The sequence below is a fragment of the Capra hircus genome, chromosome 23, assembly GCF_001704415.2.
Source record: "Capra hircus breed San Clemente chromosome 23, ASM170441v1, whole genome shotgun sequence".
Taxonomy (NCBI): Eukaryota; Metazoa; Chordata; class Mammalia; order Artiodactyla; family Bovidae; genus Capra; species Capra hircus.
In genome coordinates this window covers 44,922,987-44,944,805 of record NC_030830.1, presented here as the reverse complement: position 1 = coordinate 44,944,805, position 21,819 = coordinate 44,922,987, and the positions used below count along the sequence as shown (strand labels likewise).

The following is a 21,819-nucleotide window of genomic DNA, read 5'->3' as shown; positions in this document are numbered from 1 at the left end:
GTTCATTAATTGTCTTGAAATTAAGTATCTTGAGGGTTTTTTCTATTTTTAAATTAAAGTACAATTGATTTACAGTGTTGTATTAATTTTATATATAAATGTGTACTTTGTATAATTTACATATGCACACACACATATGTACAGTCTTGTTTATATTCTTCTGCGTTACGGGTCATCCCAGGATACTGAATATAATTCCCGGTGCTACACGATAGGACCCTGCTGTTTCCTGTCCTATGTATAGAAGCCTACCTCGCTGACCTCAGCTTCCCACTCCGTCCCTCTCCCAGCCCCCTCCCTCTTGGCACCCGCAAGTGTGCTGTGTGTCTGTGAGTTTGTTTCTGTTTCGTAAATAAGCTCTTTTGTGTCACGGCTGAGGTTCCGCATGTAAGTGGCATCGTGTGGTGCTGGTCTTTCTCTGACTTCTCTTAGTATGATCGTCTCTGGGTGCATCCACGTCGCTGCAGAGGGTTTGATCTCACTCTTTGTCTGTCTGAGTGATGTTCCATTGAATATGTGTGCCATGTCCTCTGTTCCCCTGTCTGTTGATGGACAGCATCTGTTGGTGGACATCTAGGTGGCTTCCTTATCTTGGTTATTGTTCATATGCTGCTGTGAACACAGGGGTGCATGGATCTTCGTGAATTAGAGTTTGGTCTGGGTATATTCCCAGGTGTAGGATTGCTGGATCATATGGTAATTCTATTTTTAGTTTCTGAAGAACTTCCATCCTGTTCACCATAGTGGCTACCCACTTAGATTCCCACCAACAGTGTAGGAAGGTTCCCTTTTCCCCCACACTCTCTCCAGCATTTGTCATTTGTAGACTTTTTAATGATGGCCATTCTAACCAGTGTGAGGTGGTACCTCATTGTAGTTTCGATTTGCATTTCTCTCATAATTAGTGATGTTGGGCATCTTTTCCTGTGCCTGTTGCCTGTTTCAGTGTATTGATACTGTTAGTGTCAGCATTTCCTGTGAGTTGTAAAGGATCTTTTTAATAACCATTGAGTAACCTTGTGTTTGTTGGAAACACATCGTTAATTCCAGTGTAGACTGGAGGACATCATGTGTGGTGACTTCTTATTTTCATCACTGTACTCACTCTCTCGTGATGGTTTGCCTACCCTGGAGCAATGAAATATTGCCTCGTTATTCGTAAAAGGGATGTGAGCTTGTATAACCTTATCTGGAGGAAACAAATGCTGCCTTCACTTTTTCAAGTTGAAGCTAGACTATATAAGTAGGAAAGTGACATCACGTTTGCTGTCCTTTTTTGACTCAGTTCAGTATTTTGAAAATCTGCTTTGTGTTAACATGTGCTGACCGTCAGCTGCATTGGGCTCCGCTGGCGTGCTGGGGTTAGGGTGTCAGAGTGTCTCTCCTGAAGCCCCGGGTGCATACGTGCCCTGCAGAATGACGCCCCCTGTGGTATCACCACCTTCACAGCGGGACCAGGAAGCCATCAGAAACACGGGAGGCAGGCAGCCAGGCTGGGCTAGTGGTTTTAACAACAGATTCCTTTTGAATATTTTTAAATTAGCATACAATTACATGCAGTGTTATAAATGTAATAGTATTTTACAGTAACATTGTTCTTTCTTTTCCATTTCCTTTGTTTCCCTTCACACATTCACCAATAGAAGGCAAACAATCCTTAACTTCTTGGACTAGAGCCCTCTCGGTAGAATCCAGTTTCCAAATTGGCAAGGTTTCCCACGTGACCACAAGCCACCAAGCAGCGCCCAGACTGGCCTGGAGGAGCCCGGGACACTGTGTTGGCTGGCACCTGGCCCACACCGTTCCGTGGGGCCTGGTTGGCAGTGTGGGAGTGGTTAAACGTGCACGATTGGGTCAGCTCCCCTCTGGAAAGGCACAGCTGCTCTTAACCTCTGCTTTTCTCTCTTCCTAGTAAAGTTCGCTTTCTTTCACTTTTAAGCGAAAATTAAAATATTTTTAAAGTAGATCCTGATATTTGAAAAGTGGGTCATTAAAGTCTGTGAGTCTGTTTCTGTTTTGTAAATAAGTTCATTTGTTTATGGTTACCAAGGGGAAAGGGTGGGTGGAAGGACACATTGGGAGTCTCGGGGTAACATGCGCACACTCCTGTATATAAAGGAGGTACTCAACAAGGACCCACTGTGCAGTCCAGGGAACTCCGCTCAGCACTCTGTAGCGACCTTTATGGGGAAACAATGTGAAAAAGAATGGCTCCATGTATGTGTATAACGGAATCATTTTGCTGTGCACCAGAATCCAATACAGTATTGTCAGTCAGCTGTACCCCAGCGTAAACTGAAGTTACAGTAGGTCATGTCAGCGGAGTGGCTGAACCTGGACTCCCCCAGCATTTATTCGGCCATAGAGACACAGAATTGAAAAGTCACTCTCTTGATCTCGTGCACCTTAACATCTAGCAGCTGTGCATGTAAGTGGATTATTTTATCAGAGCAAAATGCCAGCATAGGACGCATCAGACAGCCACTTTGGAGGTTCGAAAGGAAAGGTCACTGCCCCTAATTGGAGATGACCCCCTGGTTGCCGGGCGTGGGTAATAGCGGTGCCGTCCATCCCCTCCCACTCTTGCCAGGGCAGGAATTGTTCTTGGTGTGGGGTCCGGATAGATCAGGGGGGGTCAGTGGGTGTTTGAAATTCAGTGCAGGGTTTGGGAGGCATGTCACATTTTTTAGGGCCAAGATTCTCATCTTTCAGCCCCACTTTCTGAGTTCTGTGATACATGAATCTATGGGTACAGTTCTGATGGCCAAAAGTAAAGCATGTGAGATACTTGTAAGCAGATTGGTTTGACTGCTTCCAGACCTGTTGAGGTTTGTGCATCCTGCCGAAGCTGAGGATGGCTCTCTTTACCGAACTTTGAGATGGGTGCTTCTCCCAGAGCCCAGCCCTGTCAGACTGCTTGCTCCAGCCTCTCGGGCCTGCTTCCCGCCTGGGTGCTGGGGTTTCTCTCCTGCAGCCCAGACCTTCCCAGTTCCCGGCCAGCCCACTCTCTTCCTTGGCACTTTTTGGATACGCATTCCTGTCATTCCTGGCACAGTGAATGCTGCTTTAAACACTAACCTCCTTGTCTTGTTTGCTAGAACATTTTTTTTTTCAATCCATATTGTTTCTGTCTCTGGTTTAGGCCCAGTCCCAATTCTTCTCTCTATGACTGTAATAATTATATTCAAATTCAGGAGCGTGTTTTTTGTATCATGTATTTGTAAAGCAGGAGATAGTATCCTGCAGTTGGATTTTGAGAGTGGGTTAGAAGATGCCTTTTCTGATTTCTGTGCCTCCCCTCTCTCAGTTCCTCATCAGTGAACGATTTCCAGCTGTGAGTAAATCAATTTAAGTTCTTGCTTGCTGGTTTAGCTCTGTGAGTCCATTGGGCACTGCCTGAGTTTTGGTTTCAGCCTGCGCACGTTTGTTTCTGCTGCAGGAGTTCATGAAGAGACTGGAGGAGAAGCGTGCCGCCCTCAACAAAGCCACCAGCATGGGGGACTCCATCCTGGCCATCTGCCACCCTGACTCCATCACCACCATTAAGCACTGGATAACCATCATCCGGGCCAGATTCGAGGAGGTGAGTGCACCGCAGGCCGTGTGTAGGGCAGCAGGAGCTGTGAGAGTCAGGGTGAGGGGCTGTGCACACTTGGGCAATTGATGATGCCTTTAAGGCTGTGGGCACCTGGAGGCTTGCATCCTTTATGAGACCATTCCTCTGGGTGTTACCTGTCTCTGCCACCCACTTTTCTTGAAGAAGTTACAGGCATTCTGCAGCTGTGTCCCTGAAACATGAAAAGGCAAATACTTGGTTCACTGTAGAACTTTCTGTCCAATTCTACTTCATAGCTGCAGAATAGGTTTTTCAGAGCCATCTATGCTTATGGAAAGAATTGCACACGCAAATGAATTCGTTTTGTATTTAAGATCTTAGCTATTTTTATTTCCACCCTGTGCTCCGTGGAGTTAGCACGCATGATCCTTCAGGGGATGTCAGTTCAAACTTAAATTAGAAGGCGAAGGGAAGCCTGGGTGATCGATGGCCATCGTCCCTTCTGAGGGTGACCAAATGTTGTAAAGGGTTCCCGTATCCTCCACCAGCTGGGTCTCGGGACCATGGATGGAATCTTGAAAGACTGGAAGAGTTACGGGTCTAGCCCAGGGTGATCCTGATATATGTTTCAATTTTGTGTACTTAACACCCATGAAATCATGCCCTAAGGTGGAAGGGAGTGGGAGCAAGGTCTGTTTGTCCATCAGGTGCTGGCCTGGGCTAAGCAGCACCAGCAGAGATTGGCCAGCGCCCTGGCTGGGCTCATCGCAAAGCAGGAGCTGCTGGAAGCCCTGCTGGCCTGGCTGCAGTGGGCCGAAACCACGCTGAGCGACAGGGACAAGGAGGTCATCCCCCAGGAGATTGAAGAGGTGAAAGCCCTCATCGCGGAGCACCAGGTAACAGACGTCCCCCAGGCCCGCCTCCTCGGGCCTTCTCAGAGGAAGGGTGCCGCTTATTTCACTTCCGCAGCCCCTCCCCGCTGGGTCTGGCTCCACCCCGGCCCTGGAGCTCCTCTCGCTTTGCTGGGGTCTCCCGCCCTTTGCGGACGCTCCTTCCTCTTGGCCCCATCAAGGCGCCCCCCTCAGATGGGCTCTCCCTACCAGCCACCCCCTGTTCCCTTAGCGCGCAGCTCTCCCTGCGTTTGGTCCCCAGGCCCACCCCTCCCCTCGTGCACCCCCATAGCCGCCTCCCCTCTCGTTCACTGGTCCATGTTTGCATCGTCTACTGTCTGCTCTTAGCATTCACAGGAAGCCCACCAGTCCTTCAGACACATCTCATCTCAGTGGGAACATACGGTCTCACTCAAAAAAGGTTCAGGTTCAGGTTGGGAAATGATGGGCATCACACTCACCTACTGTTTGCTCATTCGTTTCCTTAATATGCATTTATGAAGGTCACTGAGTGTCAGATTACTTGGCTAAGCAATTAACAGCGCAGTTGTATTTTAATAGAAGTGTAAGATTTCAGTGCCTGTGCGGCCCTGAGGCATCTCTGGCATCTGCAGTGTTAAAGTGATGAGTGTTCTGCAGGGTGACGGACATTCTGCAAACGTGCTTCTTCACTTTTCTCGCTTTTGTCTGCTTCCTCCTTTTCCCATCATTTTTACCAGTCTCTGCCTTTGCCACAGATTTCGTATACAGGGACACATGGTCAGTCATGATCAAAAGTCCAAGGAAATGAGACAAATGGCAAGTTAGACCTTTTAAATATAAACTTGAGCCCGGAGGGCCCTCACTGGTAGAGCCCATTTATTAATAGGGATATTTGAGATGTTTCCACATTTAATGTGAATGCTTTCTGCCACTGTATATCAAAGACATCTTAAACATTTCAGATATGTAGGTGAGATGTGTCCCTAGACAGCCCAGCTGACTCGTTGCTGAGCAAACAGATACTCACTTTGAGATTGTTCAGGGAGAGCCTGGACGCTTGGTCCTGGCCGGTCACAGACAGGTTGTGTTCCTCATACAGCTGCTCCCAGGGTGTCTTCAGACAAAAACAAATTGCTTTTGAAACACTGTGCTTACTACCTATAACACCTTGTAGTCTTTAGAAGTAAGTAAATGCTGTATTATGGTGGTTAGATTTTTTCCCCCTATATAAAACATGCTATTTTGCTCTTTTTCCAGAAATCGTAGTATGGTCTTTTTATCCTCTCTTTTTAATTCATTTCTAAAGATAGCATTCACTGATGAACTTGTGTTTCACTGGTATCACTGCTTTCTTTCAGACCTTCATGGAGGAAATGACCAGAAAGCAGCCTGACGTGGACAAAGTCACCAAGACCTACAAGAGGAGGGCAGCAGACCCTTCCTCCTTGCAGTCCCACATCCCCGTCTTGGATAAGGGGCGAGCAGGACGTAAGCGCAGCCGTTTCTTTAAAACGAGGATGGTTATACAAGAAAGTTAACTTCCTTTTGAGTTATGGCTTGACATTGGGACTTCCCTGGTGGCTCAGATGGTAAAGCGTCTGCCTACAATGCGGGACACCCGGGTTCAGTCCCTGGGTCGGGAACATCTCCTGGAGTAGGAAATGGCACCCCACTCCAGTACTCTTGCCTGGAAAATCCCACGGACAGAGGAGCCTGGTAGGTTACAGTCCATGGGGTCACAGAGAGTCGGACACGACTGAGCGACTTCACTTTCCTCTCACTTGGACATTTTGGAGGCATTGGTGATTCTACACGAGCTCTCAGTAACAAAAAGTTTTCTTGAAAGAAAACATGGGCTACGTATTATTTATCTTAAAATAAATAGTATTTATTATTTTAAAACTTATTTTAAGCCCCTTATTTTAAAATAAAGAAAAAGGTAAATCTAGGTTTCTGTGTGTAACCTTATTTGATCTTTAAGATTAGCCAGAAGAAATTAAAAAGATTTGCAGCAAGAACAGAAACCATCACCTCCTTTGAAATGACTCATTCTGCTTCTAGTATGTAAATAACCTTCAAGTGGAATGGAATAGGAATGACCGTGACCTAACTATTCACTAGTAACCAGTAATCTGATTGATTTTGCTCATGGTCATATGACTTCTATTTACTGACTTCCCAGCCTGTCTTGACCCAACAAAATGACATTAAATTCAGTAATAGCTTGGATAAGATTTAGAAGATGCACAGTTTATACCAATTTGTGATTTTCTGAATGATGTCTTAGTTAAAAAAAATGGTTTTGGGTCTGCCATGGGAAGAAAGTGGTTGGGGACTCTGCACAGACTCTTGGCTGTCCTGTGCTACACACCTCCCCCCAGCAGCTGGATCATGCAGCCTTGGACATGTTATCTAAACCTTTTCTGAACCTCAGTTTTCTCACCTGTAAAAGGGGAGGATTATAACCTTCTTGGGCTATGGTGAGGATTTGGTTTAACTGCTGTGTGTGAAGTGTTTAGCGTACTTCCTGGACTATTGTTAAATGCTCATTAAATATTAGCTATTGATATCTCTGTACAGCCCCGTGGGGGTTAGGAAATCTAGGCAAATCTCAGCTTGGACACTACCTTCCTATGTAAGCTGAGGCCAGTGATGTGTTTTTCCAGATCACATTGAGCCATTTAGTTAGGTGAGGAAGCTCTGTGACGTTATAGAAGCCTGTAAGTGATAGAAAGAGGGAGGAAGCTTGAAGAGGGTGTTAAGTTGGGACGTGAGCCAGTGTTGGGGGCTCAGCCTCAGCAGGAAGCGGGCCTGGAGGAAGGCCGGGCTGCCTCACACTGGGTGGTCGGGTTGGGGCTCTTGGGTGTCTCACTGACTGCTGCGCCCCTGACACCACCTGCCTGCACCTGCCATCCTCGGGGCCTTAGCCTCTCAGTCACAGCCAGGCTTCTGGAACCGAGTCACAGACAGCAGTGCCCTGATTAAGTAGCAAAGAGGAAGGTGGCAGGGTGCTTCTTTGGAACTCAAGTGGCACAGAATTTAGGTTGAAAAGTGTTTGAAGCGTCAGTGTAATGAGAGAGCGTTCTAGTAGTTCAGGGCTCTTTGTCAAGATATGTTAAAATGCCTCTGTCTCTGAACAGCATGTGAGCCCTGTTAAGTAAAATGCATTTGGACCCTGATACCGCACTTCACTTCAATCAGAATTTCTCCTCGTCACAGTCAGTAGTGAACTTGATTCACTCTGAATGAGGAGCAGGAGAGGTCAGACCGTAACGCCTTCCAAACCCCTGGAGACTTTGCCATCCTAATCAAGTTGTGTTTTAACAGGTAAACGCCTCCCAGCCCCAAGCTTCTATCCCTCTGGATCACAGACGCAAATTGAAACCAAAAATCCCAGGGTCAACTTACTGGTGAGCAAGTGGCAGCAAGTCTGGCTTCTTGCCTTAGAGAGAAGGAGGAAGCTTAACGACGCCTTGGACAGACTGGAGGAGGTGAGAAGGCTCGTGTTTGGCTCCATATGGGTATTTGCCCCCATTCACACAGTGCCAAAATCTTGATTTTTTTCTGACATTTCTGGTAATAAACTCTTGATGTCAGAGTGCATATTTTATTAATATCTCTAAAATTCGTGCTGCAAGTGTGACTGTTTCTACGGGGGGAAAAACCCCTGATAGATGGGCTTTGGATTTAAGGGATCAAAGTCAAAAACAGATATACGTTGTAACATAATCAAAAAGTTGCCGCCTTAGGAAAAGGTCTGGTTTGACATGTTTGCTGGCACCATCACCTAGCAACTGTAATCATTTATAATGCAGATCTTTTAATTATACATACTCTGATCTGAGGCTGTTAGAGTTTCAGATTCTGGAGTTGGTAAATGTTTAAAAGGTGGGAGTTGAGAGCACCTGGTGGCAGAGAGCTCGAAGGGTTAAATGGGTTGTGCTGAGCTGGGCCTGCTCCCCAGGGGCACAGAGAATGACTTTGCTGTTACCAAAAAAATTCCTGCTTGACATTTTGAGTTTTGTTTCTTCTGGAAAGTAAAGAACAGAACAGTGGCAGTAATGAAATAAACTTTACAGGATAAGCATTGAGGCCCCCTTTGCAAGGTGATGTCTCTCTCGGAAAGAACGAGGTGTGTGTATTGTCTAGATGATCATCAAAAATAGCGTTAATCATATTGTTTAAGATAGAATTCTTGCTATCTAGAGCAGCAGTCCCCAACCTTTTTGGCACCAGGGATCGATTTCGTGGAAGAGAATGTTTCCACAGACTGGGGTTGGGGCTGGTTTCAGAATGATTTAAGCACGTTGTTACATTTATTGTGCACTTGATTTCTGTTATTATTGCGTAAGCTCCACCTTAGCTCATCAAGCAGTAGATAGATCCCAGAGACTGGGGGACCCTTGAATCCAGAGGATCATTAAAAATAATGGTAATTCATGTTATATAAGATACAATTTTTTTTCTAAAGGACCATTAAAAATAACGTTCATATCATATAAGATAAAATTTTTGTGGTCTAGAGGATCGTTAGAAATCACACTCACATTGTATAAGACGTAATTTGAGCACAGTCGTCACTCAGCAAAATGCCTCTTGCCCTTTTCAGCTTAGAGAATTTGCCAACTTTGACTTTGATGTCTGGCGCAAAAAGTACATGCGCTGGATGAACCACAAGAAATCTCGAGTGATGGACTTTTTCAGGAGGATCGATAAAGATCAAGATGGGAAAATAACCCGGCAAGAGTTTATTGATGGAATCCTTTCCTCAAGTAAGTCCCATGTGAGATGGCCAGAATGAATGTAGTTTTTTTAAGAAAATGAGCACAGTTTAAGTTTTGGAGCCAGGAATCTTGTGTTACTTATAAGTAATTAGCATCACCTTTAAATTTGGCTTTGAAATCATTGCCCTCAAAAAACCAAAAAACTGATCTTGGTTAAAATGTATGGCTTTGGAGGCAGGCACACTTACTAATTGTGTCACCACAGATGAACTGGCGGTGGGTAACCAGGTTAATAATTCTTAATTCTCAGATGGTGTTGCCTGGCATAAAATGGGCTGTCAGTAAATGCAAGGCAGTCCCTGTTTTTTGTTGTAGTTCACATTCTAATCTGATATTGTCATTAGTAGAAAATTACAAGGCTATAAAAATTCTTAAAGTACGTGCCCCCTTCTTGTTGATAGATTAGTTTCATCCTCTGTTTGTGATTTCTCTGGCAGAGGTTACCGGAAACCATTCTCAAAGTAAGTTTCACGTAAATTATTCCTTAAGTGGTACTTGAACCATATGAAATTTGCTAATCTTAAATAGTTTTTAGCCTAGAAAAAGAGCCACTTCAAAGGATTCAGATAGTAAATAAGGGTAAATTTAGGCCACGTATATAGTGATTGTGCTTAGGTTACATAAATCAGGTTTTTCTCTTTTTAAAGATTTTATTATATTTGATCATGCTAATCATTTAACTGGCCACACTACAGTTCAGATGTACAACCAAGAATGTCTCAAGGCAGAATTAACAAGCTAATGCTACTTACTTTTTTTTTAAGACTTAAACCTTTGGGGGGACTTCCTGGTGGCTCACTGGCTAAAACTCCGCACCTCCACTGCAGCGGTCATGGATTCCATTCCTGGTCAGGGAACTAAGATCCTCCAAAAGACCCACACAAGGAGGCAAAAACAAAAACAAGAAAACCCACACAAATCTTGTTTGTAAAATTTTATTATAAGTGGAAGGTCTTATCAACTTTCACTGGGAGTGGAGCATACTGAGAATATCTTAATTATTAGTTGTATGTGGAATCTAAACAAAAAGTCGAACTCACAGAAACAGGGCAGGAAAGTGTTTGGCTGGGAGTTGGGGGAGAGGCTGGTATGAGGGTACAAATTTCCAGATATAAAACTAATAAGGCCTGAAAATGTAATGTATGACTATGGTTTTTATATATATATATATATATATGTATGTATGTTTGGTTATATATGTATAACATATATGTATATATGACATGGTGACTATGATTGATAACATGTATAGATTGGAATTTGCTGAAAGAGTAAAACTTACTCTTACCCCAAAAAAAGTGCAAAAGATAAATGTGTTAGGTGATGGATGTGTTAACTAGATGAGAGGAATCCCTCCACAGTGTACATATATCACATTATTACGGTTGCATCTTAAACATCTTGCAGTTTCATTTGTCAGTGATTGCCTCAATAACGCTACTTAACTATTGTTTTGAAACTGTGAAGAGTTCCCTACCAGCCGCCTGGAGATGAGTGCGGTTGCAGACATCTTCGACAGAGATGGAGACGGATACATCGACTACTATGAATTTGTAGCTGCCCTGCACCCAAATAAGGATGCGTACAAACCCATCACTGATGCTGACAAAATCGAAGACGAGGTACTGCTTACCTGTATACCGCTTGCAGCAGTCACCTCATGTTCTGCCCAGATGCCCTGCACAATTGCTGCTGCTGCTTTATTCCCACGTTCCCTTGTCGCATAAAGGTTCTAAGGGTGCCTCGACGTACTATTAACATTAGAGTGACTGTTTTATTGTTGCTCTTGGCAGGTGACGAGGCAGGTGGCTAAGTGCAAATGTGCGAAACGATTCCAGGTTGAACAGATTGGAGATAACAAATACAGGGTAAGTTTCCAAAATAGCTGTGAGGTCTGCTTAAAGGATGAGAATTAAAAGTGTGATCTGCATTGCTTCCCAGGAGTGCTAATGACTTATTTCTACCATCTATCAAAGGGTACTGGTATGTGAAACTCCAGCTTTTATAACTTTAAATGATATGAAGATAGCTTGTTGTATATTAGGACATATCTTTGACATGTATAGGATGTCCATTCAAGGAGAAAAATACTGAGAGGAAAACACATCTTGTATATTTAGGTTGCTTAATATTACTTTATAATCTATTTTATTATGATTAGAGGTAAGTTGTCATACTTTCAGTAACAAAACGATTCCAAGACAGGAAACAAAGTTAAAATGTTGACTTGTTTTTATAAATGTGATAAGAGGCAGTGTTGTCCTCTGATGCAGAAATTTTTTTTTAAAATTTAAATCTCAATAATTCAGTTCACCTTCTTTCAAAACAATTACTTGAAAGCACTTGTGACTTAGTCACACTTTATCATTTTTTTCCCTCTTTTTTTGAAGCATCTCTTATTTGTAGTAGCTAGATAGGAAATGTGCTGGGTTTCCCTGCTAGAGTCTGTTACTTACAAATAAAACATTATTCATTTTGTTTTTGTATTTCCGCATTGAAAAATATTCATCTCTTGGGCTGGACAAAAAGTTTGTTCATTTTTCCACACGATGGCACAGAAAAACCCAAATGAACTTTTTTAGCCAACCCAGTATACATTTGAATTTTTACCTTAAATTTGAAACCCAAAGACTTTCCAAAAACCTTGCATAGAAAATTTTCTGATTATTTGGTTTGAAGTTGGGAAAAATGGGTTACCTGCACATCTCTAAACTAGATACTAATCCAGAATCCCAAAGTGTGAGAGAGAGTGAGTGAGTGAGTGAGTGAGTGTGTGTGTATGTGTGTGTGTGTGTGTGTGTGTGTGTGTGTGTTTTCTGGAGTCATATGAAAAGTTTCCTATTGAACTAATTGTGTCTTTCTTCCATTTTTCATTTTTTTTTATCAGTTCTTCCTGGGAAATCAGGTATAAACCAGTGGAATGTATTCTCCAGTTCCCAATGGTTTTTTAACTTTAATTCATAGTCATTAAAGCTTGCCCTGGCCCATCTTTCCCATGCTGTCCCCCTAGCAGCTACAGTGTTGGTTGGCGTGGTGTTTCTGTCAACGCTATAAGGGTCCTTGATCCGGGACTCCTTTCTGCTTTGTGTCTCACGTGAGGAGATTGCCTTCAAGCAAACCAGATAATCAGCCGTAGTTTGGCTAGGCGCAGCGTTGCAGTGCAGCTTTCAGCCCTGTCTTTGATAATCCTGCTCCCACCTGTCATATGCAACTACTCTTCGCAGCACAAACTTGACTGTTCACAGTCTCCGTGTGGTCTTGTTGGTGCTTGGCCGTTGAGGAGGAGGTTGCTCCGAGGAGGGCAGTGAGAATAGGGCCAGCCTCTGGCAGTGACCTGGGAGGACAGCTCAGAGTGGTCAGCATGGCACTCGGCCTCAGTGATGGTTTTCTCTGGAGCAGCCATCATCCATGTGCCCTGATTCATCGAGTTAGGGCTTTGCGTTCTGAGTAAAGTGTCGCTCTGATGGTCTTAAATGATACACATCCCTGTGAGGAACGGTTTCTCTTGTGACTTGCACGAAATCCTAGCCGTGCTTATGCCATTTTGCCCTCAGATTTAAGTCGGAATAGACTGACCAAGATGAGAATTTATAACTAGAGACAAGAGAAGTCATATTTTGATTTAAACAAGGAAAGTTTTTTTTTTTCTTTTTAACTCTGTGCTTTTGAAAACAGTCATGCTATTTGTGATGCCTGACCATCTGTGTGTGCTGAGTTGCTTCAGCAGTGTCTGACTCGCTGCCACCTTGTAGACGACAGCCCAGCAGGCTCCTCTGTCCATGGGATTCTCCCGGCAAGGATGCTGCAGTGGACTGCCATGCCCTCCTCCAGAATATCTGGCCATATCTGTAGATATTACTCTGTTCTCAGTTTCTAAGTCAGATTAGATCTTAAGTTTCAAATTACCAAGTATCATTTACTGCAAGCAAATTATTTTTTCAAATAAAATTCTTAAGTCATTTTGAATAGATGTTTTGAAACCTTCCATTAGTTTGCATAAGAAGTTACTTTCCCTTTCTTGTTATTTTCTAAGTTAATAATTGTGACAGCATCTTTTATTTTTGGAAAGGATGAAATGACCCCAAAGGTTTAAGTCACTGAAAATACAAACAACAACATTATGTATTTTTTCCTTCAATTTAGCTGTTGAAAAACTCAGGGAAATTCTAAAGACAATGGTACCTGTCAGAGAATGCCATCTCAAAATTTAGACTTACTCATATTTAGTATGATGGAAATAAATTGAACTATCATCCCTATAAAATAAATATATTATTTATATGTGATATAAATATTTATCTATATCCTTAAAGCTTGTTTTCCGTGTAATCTTGGACCAAAAGTGTGTGGTCTGATTATCTGGTTCCTTAAGGGTAATTTTCTTTGAATCCCCTCCTTTCCCTTTGCTTATTAGCAGCACCAATTTTTTTCTAACAAATTAAATATGTATTTTGATTTTTAAATTTTAATTTACAGTTCACGAGCAGGTTCAGTTACAGGAGAGTTGAAATCTCAAGGCTTAAAAACCATTTTAGAAAAAGCAATGTAAAAAGGTTTGATGTGACTGTCTGAGTCCCACTGGTACATTTTACATGCTTTCTGGGTCCTTCTGAGTTTCAGGGTCTGGGATGGTTGGCTTTGTTCTAGTGTTCTCTTCCTGAAACTCAGCGTTAAAATTTATGAAAAGCAGCAAATTGTTTCTACTTCAGGTTTTTCTGTTTATCTTTCATGAGCCCAGACAAATAGTCACAATTGTATGTTCCCTGCCTTAAAAAGAAGCTCTTTATGTCAACTTGACTGTTCATTTTGCTATGGTATCCGCCAGGTTGGCAGCCATGAAATTCAGTCTGGTGGTTTTTGTAAGTTGGTCATGAGCTTGTTAGAAATGATTTAAGGGTATAAAATCATTTCTCACGGGCTTTCATAGTAAATAAACCTTATGATCAGAAACTGCCTGCAGCCTACATGTGTATTCAAGAGCTGAAGAATTTGTAGCGTATCTGAGTGATTGGAGATCCACTGAAAGAGCAGGAAAAGACGAATGCTTCTCAGTGTCAGCAATTCTGATGCATACAGCTTTAAAGAAAGCCTTTTAGATTTAAAAGCTGTATCATTCCTAATGTGTCAGTGTCTGTCCAAATATGACAGTAACCTAAAATGGCATGTTAATCTAGCCTTTAACAAATTAGCCTACCAGATCATTAGTGATGCAGAAATTTTATTTAACTGTGAAATTTTTATTAGTCACGATCATTTATTGTCTCTTTCGTGAAGTCAGAACTGCTTAGAGAAAGCAGATGAGTTCATAAACATTTCCGCCACAAATTTCCAACAGCTTTAGGTGTAAGAGGAAGTTTTCATGAAGAAGAATCAGAGTTTATTAAATTTTCTTTAGGATCATGTTACCTCCTGGAAGCCCCAGGAGACTGGATCAGTGGTTATTTTCATGGCTGTGTTTAATCTCTAGAAACATTCTTCAGTTGCTTCTTTACTAATGTTATTTCTGTCGTAAGAAAGAAAAATCATTTTTAGAAGAAAGCTTCAGGATTACACGTGATAACCTTCGTCATCTTTTTTTCACCCTATTTCCTCTGGGCTAAATCAGCATGCAGCCGTCTAACGCAGATCATGACAAACCCCTCTCTGAGATTTTACTAATCGCTGCGAACTAAGCAAGAAGTTAGAGTTGGTTGCTTATAGCAGATCGCACTTCCTGCCTTGGTTGAGATTTACTCTGGACAATTAGAGGGTCTTCTTTCTTCCCCTTCCCAGTTTGGAGACTCCCAGCAACTCCGGCTCGTCCGCATCCTGCGCAGCACCGTGATGGTTCGCGTTGGAGGTGGATGGATGGCACTCGATGAGTTCCTAGTGAAAAACGACCCTTGCAGGGGTAAGGAGACGCTTACCGTCAGGGTAGTCACTCTGTGCAAGTATGTCCATCTTGTGTTATTTTCCAGCATCAAAAACATACTGGGTGTACACCTGAAACTATCACAGCATTGTTAATCAACTATGTTCCAATATATCAAGTAAAACTTGATATATACTCCCAATATATAAAGTCAAACGTTTTTTGAAAAGTTAGCTAAAAATAACTTACTGAGGCTCATTTTGGTCATATATTATTGGGTTGGCTAAAAAGTTCTCCTGGGTTTGCCCGTACGACGTTACGGAAAAACCCAAATGAACTTTTTGGCCAGCCCAATATGATGAATGTTCACATTGGTCTGTCAGCCTGAAGTTCCCAAAGAACTTGGGGCAATCATGTAAACTGTGTTCCTTGCTCTTTTTTTTTTTTTTCCCCACCTCTGGATAGCTAGGAGACTGGGGGATGGGAAACACTAGAATGTATTTTTCTGTATGAGACACCCCCCCCCATCTGCCGTTTTCAAAATGAGCGATTCTTCCAGCCAAGGACGGGATTTCCCCTGTCATTGAAAAGCAAAGAGGAAAGAAAATCGAGTGAGGAAGATTGAAGATACTGTATAGGAGAAGTATAGCAAAAGTGTTTCTGAAATTAGGGGGAGGTGAGGAAAGCAGCATTGAAAAAAATTTTTAAACAATAAGCTCCGGATCTGACTCTGAGTTTTGAAGTTACAGATCAGCGCCCTAAGAAGATGCACACGCTCCGGCGGGTGGGACTGGGCTCAGGCGGCCAGTCCGCGGGGCCCCCTGCTGGCCACCGTGGGTGACTGCGCCTACAGCAGTGAGGCAAAAGCAAAGGCGCCCTGTGTTGTGTATTTTGGAAACAGTGCAGCCTACGGTAGCACAGCTCCGCTATGAAACAAGGGAGAAGGCAGAGTGCTCTGGGTGGTTGCCTGAGAAAGGCAGCCTGACCGGGCGCGGTCTTGCAGGTGCGGTTTTCCTGCCGAGTCAGCCCTGTGCGTGCTTCTCTTCTAAACCGTGCACCAAGGCCCGACCTGAGCAGCCTTGGCTGTGTTTCTTCTATCTGCTAACAGTTCTCTTGAATGTGATTGGTCTCCTGTGTCATTTCTTCCAGTTCATCATCATGGGAGTAAAATGTTACGCTCGGAATCAAACTCTTCAATCACTACTACTCAGCCTACTATAGGTTGGCGACCCCTCTCTTTGCCTCCGCCCCTCTGACCTCTCCTCTTTCCTCCTCTGACATTCTTGCTTTCGCTGTTTGTTTTCAAATAACGCGCTTCATCCATCACGTATGGCTTAACTCACATCCAACTGAGCTGGTGCTTCCAAATTGAGGCTCTCGACATTGGACGCCCTTCCAGTGTTGCAGACGCAGGGGTTGCGTCCGTGATCAAGCACAGGCCGGTGCGCTACACGCGAGGCTCTGGCGGCGCCTCGAGCACGTGCACGTGTGTTGGTCTGAGTATTGAATCATGGATGGCCTCCCAGATCCTGGGGTCTGGCGTTTGTTATTTCGCGTGTTGTAAAACCAGGTTTTTACGGCATAAAATAAAAATACCAGCCGCCTTCTTGAAAGTGAAAAACCCTGAAGTTTATGTGTTGTCATCATGATTAATAACCCGTCTCTCATTCTGTGTAACTGTTCAATTAATCCTGATGGTGAAATATTGCTCTCAATCTCCTGACCTCAGTGGTAGCTACAAAAGCCATAGTCCCTGCCTCCCTGGTCCCCCTGGGCTGGGGATGGCATAGGGAAACACTGCAGGCATCAGTAGCGGGTGGATTAACAGTATTTGAGCATGAGCTTGTCATTTTCATGCTGACTCTCTCTTTAATAGTGGTTCCTCTCGCTGGTGTCTAGTGTTAGAATAAACACACTTTTATTTTTGTCTTCCCCCAACTTACTTGTATCCAAAAGGAATGCATTGTAAAGGAATGCATTTGACTTTTTGTGATGCTGAGCTGGAGTTGGCATGGCAAAAAGGTGTTCTTGCAATCCTCCACGTGGTCTGTGGTGCCCGGTGGCGACTTTTCCCCACACACGACTGAGCGCCTCTTTTTTTTTTTTCCCTTCCTCTTTTGTGTGTGTGCCTTGTCACGTGTTCCACCATCCAGCCAAAGGAAGGACGAACATGGAGCTGCGTGAGAAGTTCATCTTGGCGGATGGAGCCACTCAGGGCATGGCTGCCTTCCGGCCGCGGGGCCGGAGATCCAGGCCCTCGTCCCGGGCGGCCTCACCCAACCGGTCCACGTCCGTGTCCAGCCAGGCCGGCCAGGCCGCCTCCCCGCAGGTCCCTGCCAGCAGCACGCCCAAGGTAGGACGCGTTTTCTTCTCCTGCACACTCCCCGTCTAAAGCAGCAGTCCCAGCCTCTGGGATCTAATGTCTGATGTTCTGCGGTGAAGCTGCTGGAATCATAAATAGGAATAGAGTACGCAATTCATGCAGTGCTCTCGAGTCATTCCTAGACCAGTCCCTGGTGCCAAAAAAGGTTGGGGACTGCTGTGCTAGAGTCTGCTTTTCCGTGTTTGGGGTTCCTAGAATTTGCAGGACCAGCTTTCTCCAGATGTGTCCCTTGTCACAATATGGAAGGTGCAGGATTAAATGTGTGTGTGTGTGTGTATTTTTTTTTTGTATGCCTTTGCTGTGTGTGTGTGTGTGTGTGTGTGTGTTTATGCCTTTGCCTTGTGGCCCATATGGAGACAGTCTGTTTGGAGACTTTCATACCTTTTAGACTGGTTTTTCTGTTTAAAGCTTCATTCATGTTTTTGGTGTGTATGATTTGCCATCAGACCTTTCCGTTTGTTTTTAATGATGATCATTCTTACTGCAAAATGAGTGGCTGTGAATCTGTCTTTCCATGGCTTTGCTTTTTATCTTCCATCCTTCACATTTGATTTGCCATTGTTCCATACAGATTCTCCATCCTTTAACACGCAATTATGGTAAACCCTGGTTGACAAACAGCAAGGTGTCAACTCCCTGTAAACCAGCTGAGTGCCCTGACTTTCCCGTGTCATCTCCAGAGGTATCGTAAGGCCCCAGATTCCAGCCTAACAGCTGCCTTTAACTGACTATCACCCGCTAGCCCTGCCGCACCTTCTCCTTGATAACTGTGCTTTTGACAATACTGTGTCTTTTTAAAGACTTCTGTGTCATAAGTCTCAACCCAGCATTTCTAGGCAGACACGAGAGTAAGGGGTCGACAGAAAAGATGGCTTGTAGCTCCTTAACCTTGCCACCACTGCGGGCTCTTGATCGCTTTTGCTTTTTGCTCTCTTGCTCTTACTTACTTTTGCTTTTCTCCCCTGGGAGAGTGAAGTACAGGAGACTACACCCAGACCTGAGTCCAGTTTCTTTTCAAGCTGATGGTATCCTTCTGCTCTAGACATAGTTTCGGTAGGAAGTACTGTAATCCTTTTGGGGAGAGAGTGAAAGGCAGTGTTATTTGCAAGAGAATCACTTAAAAGAATGTGGACTGAGTGTTCTCTCTGGACAAGGTCCTTCTGACTGTCTGGTATGTTTACTTCTGTCCAAGAACACTGGGTGGTTGAGACAGCCTTTTAGTCATCAGTGCAGGAGGGCAGGGGCTCAGGCAGACACAAAGTTCTCTCTCTTTCTCAAAAGGTGTGTATCTTTGTTAGACTTAATGATTTTTAGTCAGTGTGCTCTTTTTTAAATGACATGCTCTATGGGGATAAGATATTTAGGTGATATAAGATTTGCCAAGATTAACTCCTATACCAGATCATTTATGTTCAACTGGAAGTCAACCATATGTCTTTTAAAGAAACTTCTCTTTAAAATGATAACCATAGGTGTGTATTTGAGCAGAATCACAAGAATTAGGTGGGGGAGAATCTCTAAATAACTCTTCCTGAAACAAAGGAGGTATTTCATATTAAAGGCAAGGACTCTTGGCTGCAAGTAAGTTAGTACCTCTCGAAAGCCTTTTATGCTTTTCCAAAACTCTTACTTACGTATTATTTAACCCTCACACCCGTAATGAGAGGCAGGCAGGGGAAATATTGCCCTCCTGAGATTGGAACGATGTAAATGGAAATTGCTGATGGAGGTAGAGTCGGGCACAAACCAGTCCTCTTCCCCCAGCCCCTCGACCCTCTTCCTTCCCCTGAGTGAGCGATGTGGTTTAGTAACACATGTTCTGTCTCAAGGTGTCACTTCTGATGGCTCTGTTGTGGCCAGAACTGAAAGCAGAGGAGGGAACCTTACGTGAAACGTTTGTTTTAAATATTTAGGGCTATGCTACTCCGTTAGTTCAAGGTTTTAAAAAGTGGGAACTCCCCTACACACACCAAATTAAAGTCCTTAGGTAATAGAAAACTAGGTATGATTTCAAGTAGCCTCATGAGACAAAAGAACAGTGTTCTTCCGTGGAGGGGTCTTTCAGAGGATGGAGTAGCTTTGTGATCATAAAATCAAGCGCATCAAGGCACCTGACGAGTGCTTTTGGTGTTCCGGGGGCAGGAACTGTCACCTCGCATAATATGTTTCATCACCTGCGAGTCCTCACTCTCTCTTGCGTTGCTGAGATTCTAAGTTAGGGATTTAGCTGGAGCAGAGCTGTCAGACTTCATTTGGGGAAGTTACTGCCCTCCTCAAGCCCTTCTCTTTCATCATTGTGAAAAAGTGATTAGGTAAGTGTGAGGATTGTTTGTGGTTAGATGTGTGATAATATTTTGAACACTCAAGTAATCTATGAATTCTGTTTACATTCTATACTTAAATGTATAGAGAGTATGTAAATTTGTTATGAATATCACTAATATTAACAAATTGCAAGTCTGATGTATCAGGAGGTCTTACATATGCTTTATTAAGCATTTAAAAGTATTTGATAAAGGAAAATTAATTTTAAAAAGCACATATAATTATATAGATTAATTTCCTACAGACAGCTCCCTGACTGTGAGCTCATTGAGGAATGTGATATCCTTATACTTCTCAGGAGATTTGTTTTTTCTTTTTTTAACTTTGGGAGAATTTTCAAATGTTGTAGTGATGAAGAAAAAGTGCAGTGATTTAGACTTATAAAAATTTCATAGTTGTGACGACTTGAATGCTTGTAAGAATTTTAAGAGAATCATCCCAAAATGTTGCCTAGGTATCTTGTGTGGAAGGACCATAGAAGGTGATAGGGCCAAGAGATAAAAGTGACGTCTTACAAATTAATAAAATGTCACTTTGGGGGGCCATTTTGTTTGTTTAAATGATGGCTGTCTAAGCATTTCTTGTTTTCTTTCTGTTCTGTTTATTTCTGTCTTGGTCCCTAAAAGCCTTGCAAGCAGCAGATAATCCAAACACAGTTTTTCAGAGCCCCATCTTCTCTCTATACCATGCAATCACCATCCTCTCTTTTTGGCTGAGCTCTGAACCCTGTGGTATTCACTGACTATCTGAGAAATACTAACATACTCACAGTTTGTTGCCTCCGTTTTCATACCTTCTCTCCGACATGGACTCCTCTCCTTTAGAGGGTTCGCTCTGAATGCTGGGAGAGAACAAGAAGTTAGTAGGTGGGACCCGAGTGCCTTGTTTAGCCGGTAGGCTCTCCCCTCCACCTCCCAAGTGTCAGCGGAGGGTCCCCACAGCCTGCGAAGTGGTTTCGGTGGAGGATCACGGGACAAACGCGGTGTCTGAAGTGTCTTTTCCCTGATTGACCACAGGGGACACCAATACAGGGAAGCAAGCTCCGACTTCCGGGATACTTGTCAGGGAAGGGCTTCCACTCCGGGGAGGACAGCGGCTTGATCACCACCGCAGCTGCCAGAGTGCGGACCCAGTTTGCCGGTGAGTCTGGGGTGTTTCCTCCCTGATGTGATCTAAAGGTGAGAGTCCCGTTTCTTCCTAGTCAGGGAAGACGAACTGATGCGGCCACGTGCTTCTGAAATGACAGGTGGTCCCAGTCATCCATTTAAGGTCGGGGATCAGTGAGCCAGGGGAATAAGGGACTCAAAAATTCCCTTTCAGAAAGCACCAGAGAAAGATGAGAGAGTGACTGTGAAATCAAAGACAAGCTACAACAGGATGTTCCCCTTCAGGCCAGAAGGTCTGGCCTCCTTTGCTGCTTGATAATTGCGCTGGGCTCTGTTTTGGGTGGTTGGAAAAGCCCAGCTACTCTGCTTCTGACCCCAGGGTCCTGAGCACAGCAAGCCTCAGTTCAGTTCAGTCACTCAGTCGTGTCCAACTCTTTGCGACCCCATGGACCACAGCGTGCCAGGCCTCCCTGTCCATCACCAACTCCCGGAGTTTACTTAAACTCATGTCTGTTGAGTCAGTGATGCCATCCAACCATCTCATCCTCTGTTGTCCCCTTCTCCTCCCGCCTTCAATCTTTCCCAGCCTCAGGGTTTTTCCAATGAATCAGTTCTTCGCATCAGGTGGCCAGAGTGTTGGAGTTTGAGCTTCAACATCAGTCCTTCCAATGAACACTCAGGACTGATCTCCTTTAGGATGGACTGGTTGGATTTCCTTGTGGTTCAAGGGACTCAAGAGTCTTTTCCAACACCACAGTTCAAAAGCAGCAATTCTTTGGCGCTCAGCTTTCTCTATAGCAAGGCGGAAGCTTCTTTAAACAAAGCTTTTGTCTTCCGTTCCCCTCTGCTTTGAATCCCTTATCTGCAGGTAAGACTTGCGCCAAGTGCGTGCTGTGTATTTGCACTGCACACGTCCCTAGGGCAGACCTGCCACACTTTGGA

At 43.9% G+C, this 21,819-nt stretch overlaps 1 protein-coding gene across 21 annotated transcripts in view; it reads left to right on the top strand.

The window, feature by feature from the left end:
• DST (dystonin) overlaps positions 1-21,819 on the top strand; it is a 530,351-nt gene that overhangs the window by 506,974 nt on the left and 1,558 nt on the right. For 10 of the 21 annotated variants that reach the window (XM_018038670.1, XM_018038675.1, XM_018038668.1 and 7 more), the window contains 13 exons: positions 3,440-3,583; positions 4,264-4,452; positions 5,787-5,916; positions 7,756-7,919; positions 9,038-9,200; positions 10,680-10,834; positions 11,006-11,080; positions 12,100-12,117; positions 14,985-15,102; positions 16,213-16,284; positions 17,217-17,416; positions 18,018-18,128; positions 20,788-20,911. In XM_018038670.1, coding sequence (XP_017894159.1) covers positions 3,440-3,583; positions 4,264-4,452; positions 5,787-5,916; positions 7,756-7,919; positions 9,038-9,200; positions 10,680-10,834; positions 11,006-11,080; positions 12,100-12,117; positions 14,985-15,102; positions 16,213-16,284; positions 17,217-17,416; positions 18,018-18,128; positions 20,788-20,911 — 1,663 coding nt within the window. The remainder of the gene's footprint in view (positions 1-3,439; positions 3,584-4,263; positions 4,453-5,786; positions 5,917-7,755; positions 7,920-9,037; positions 9,201-10,679; positions 10,835-11,005; positions 11,081-12,099; positions 12,118-14,984; positions 15,103-16,212; positions 16,285-17,216; positions 17,417-18,017; positions 18,129-20,787; positions 20,912-21,819) is intronic. The other 11 variants (XM_018038671.1, XM_018038685.1, XM_018038684.1 and 8 more) reach the window with 4 other exon arrangements.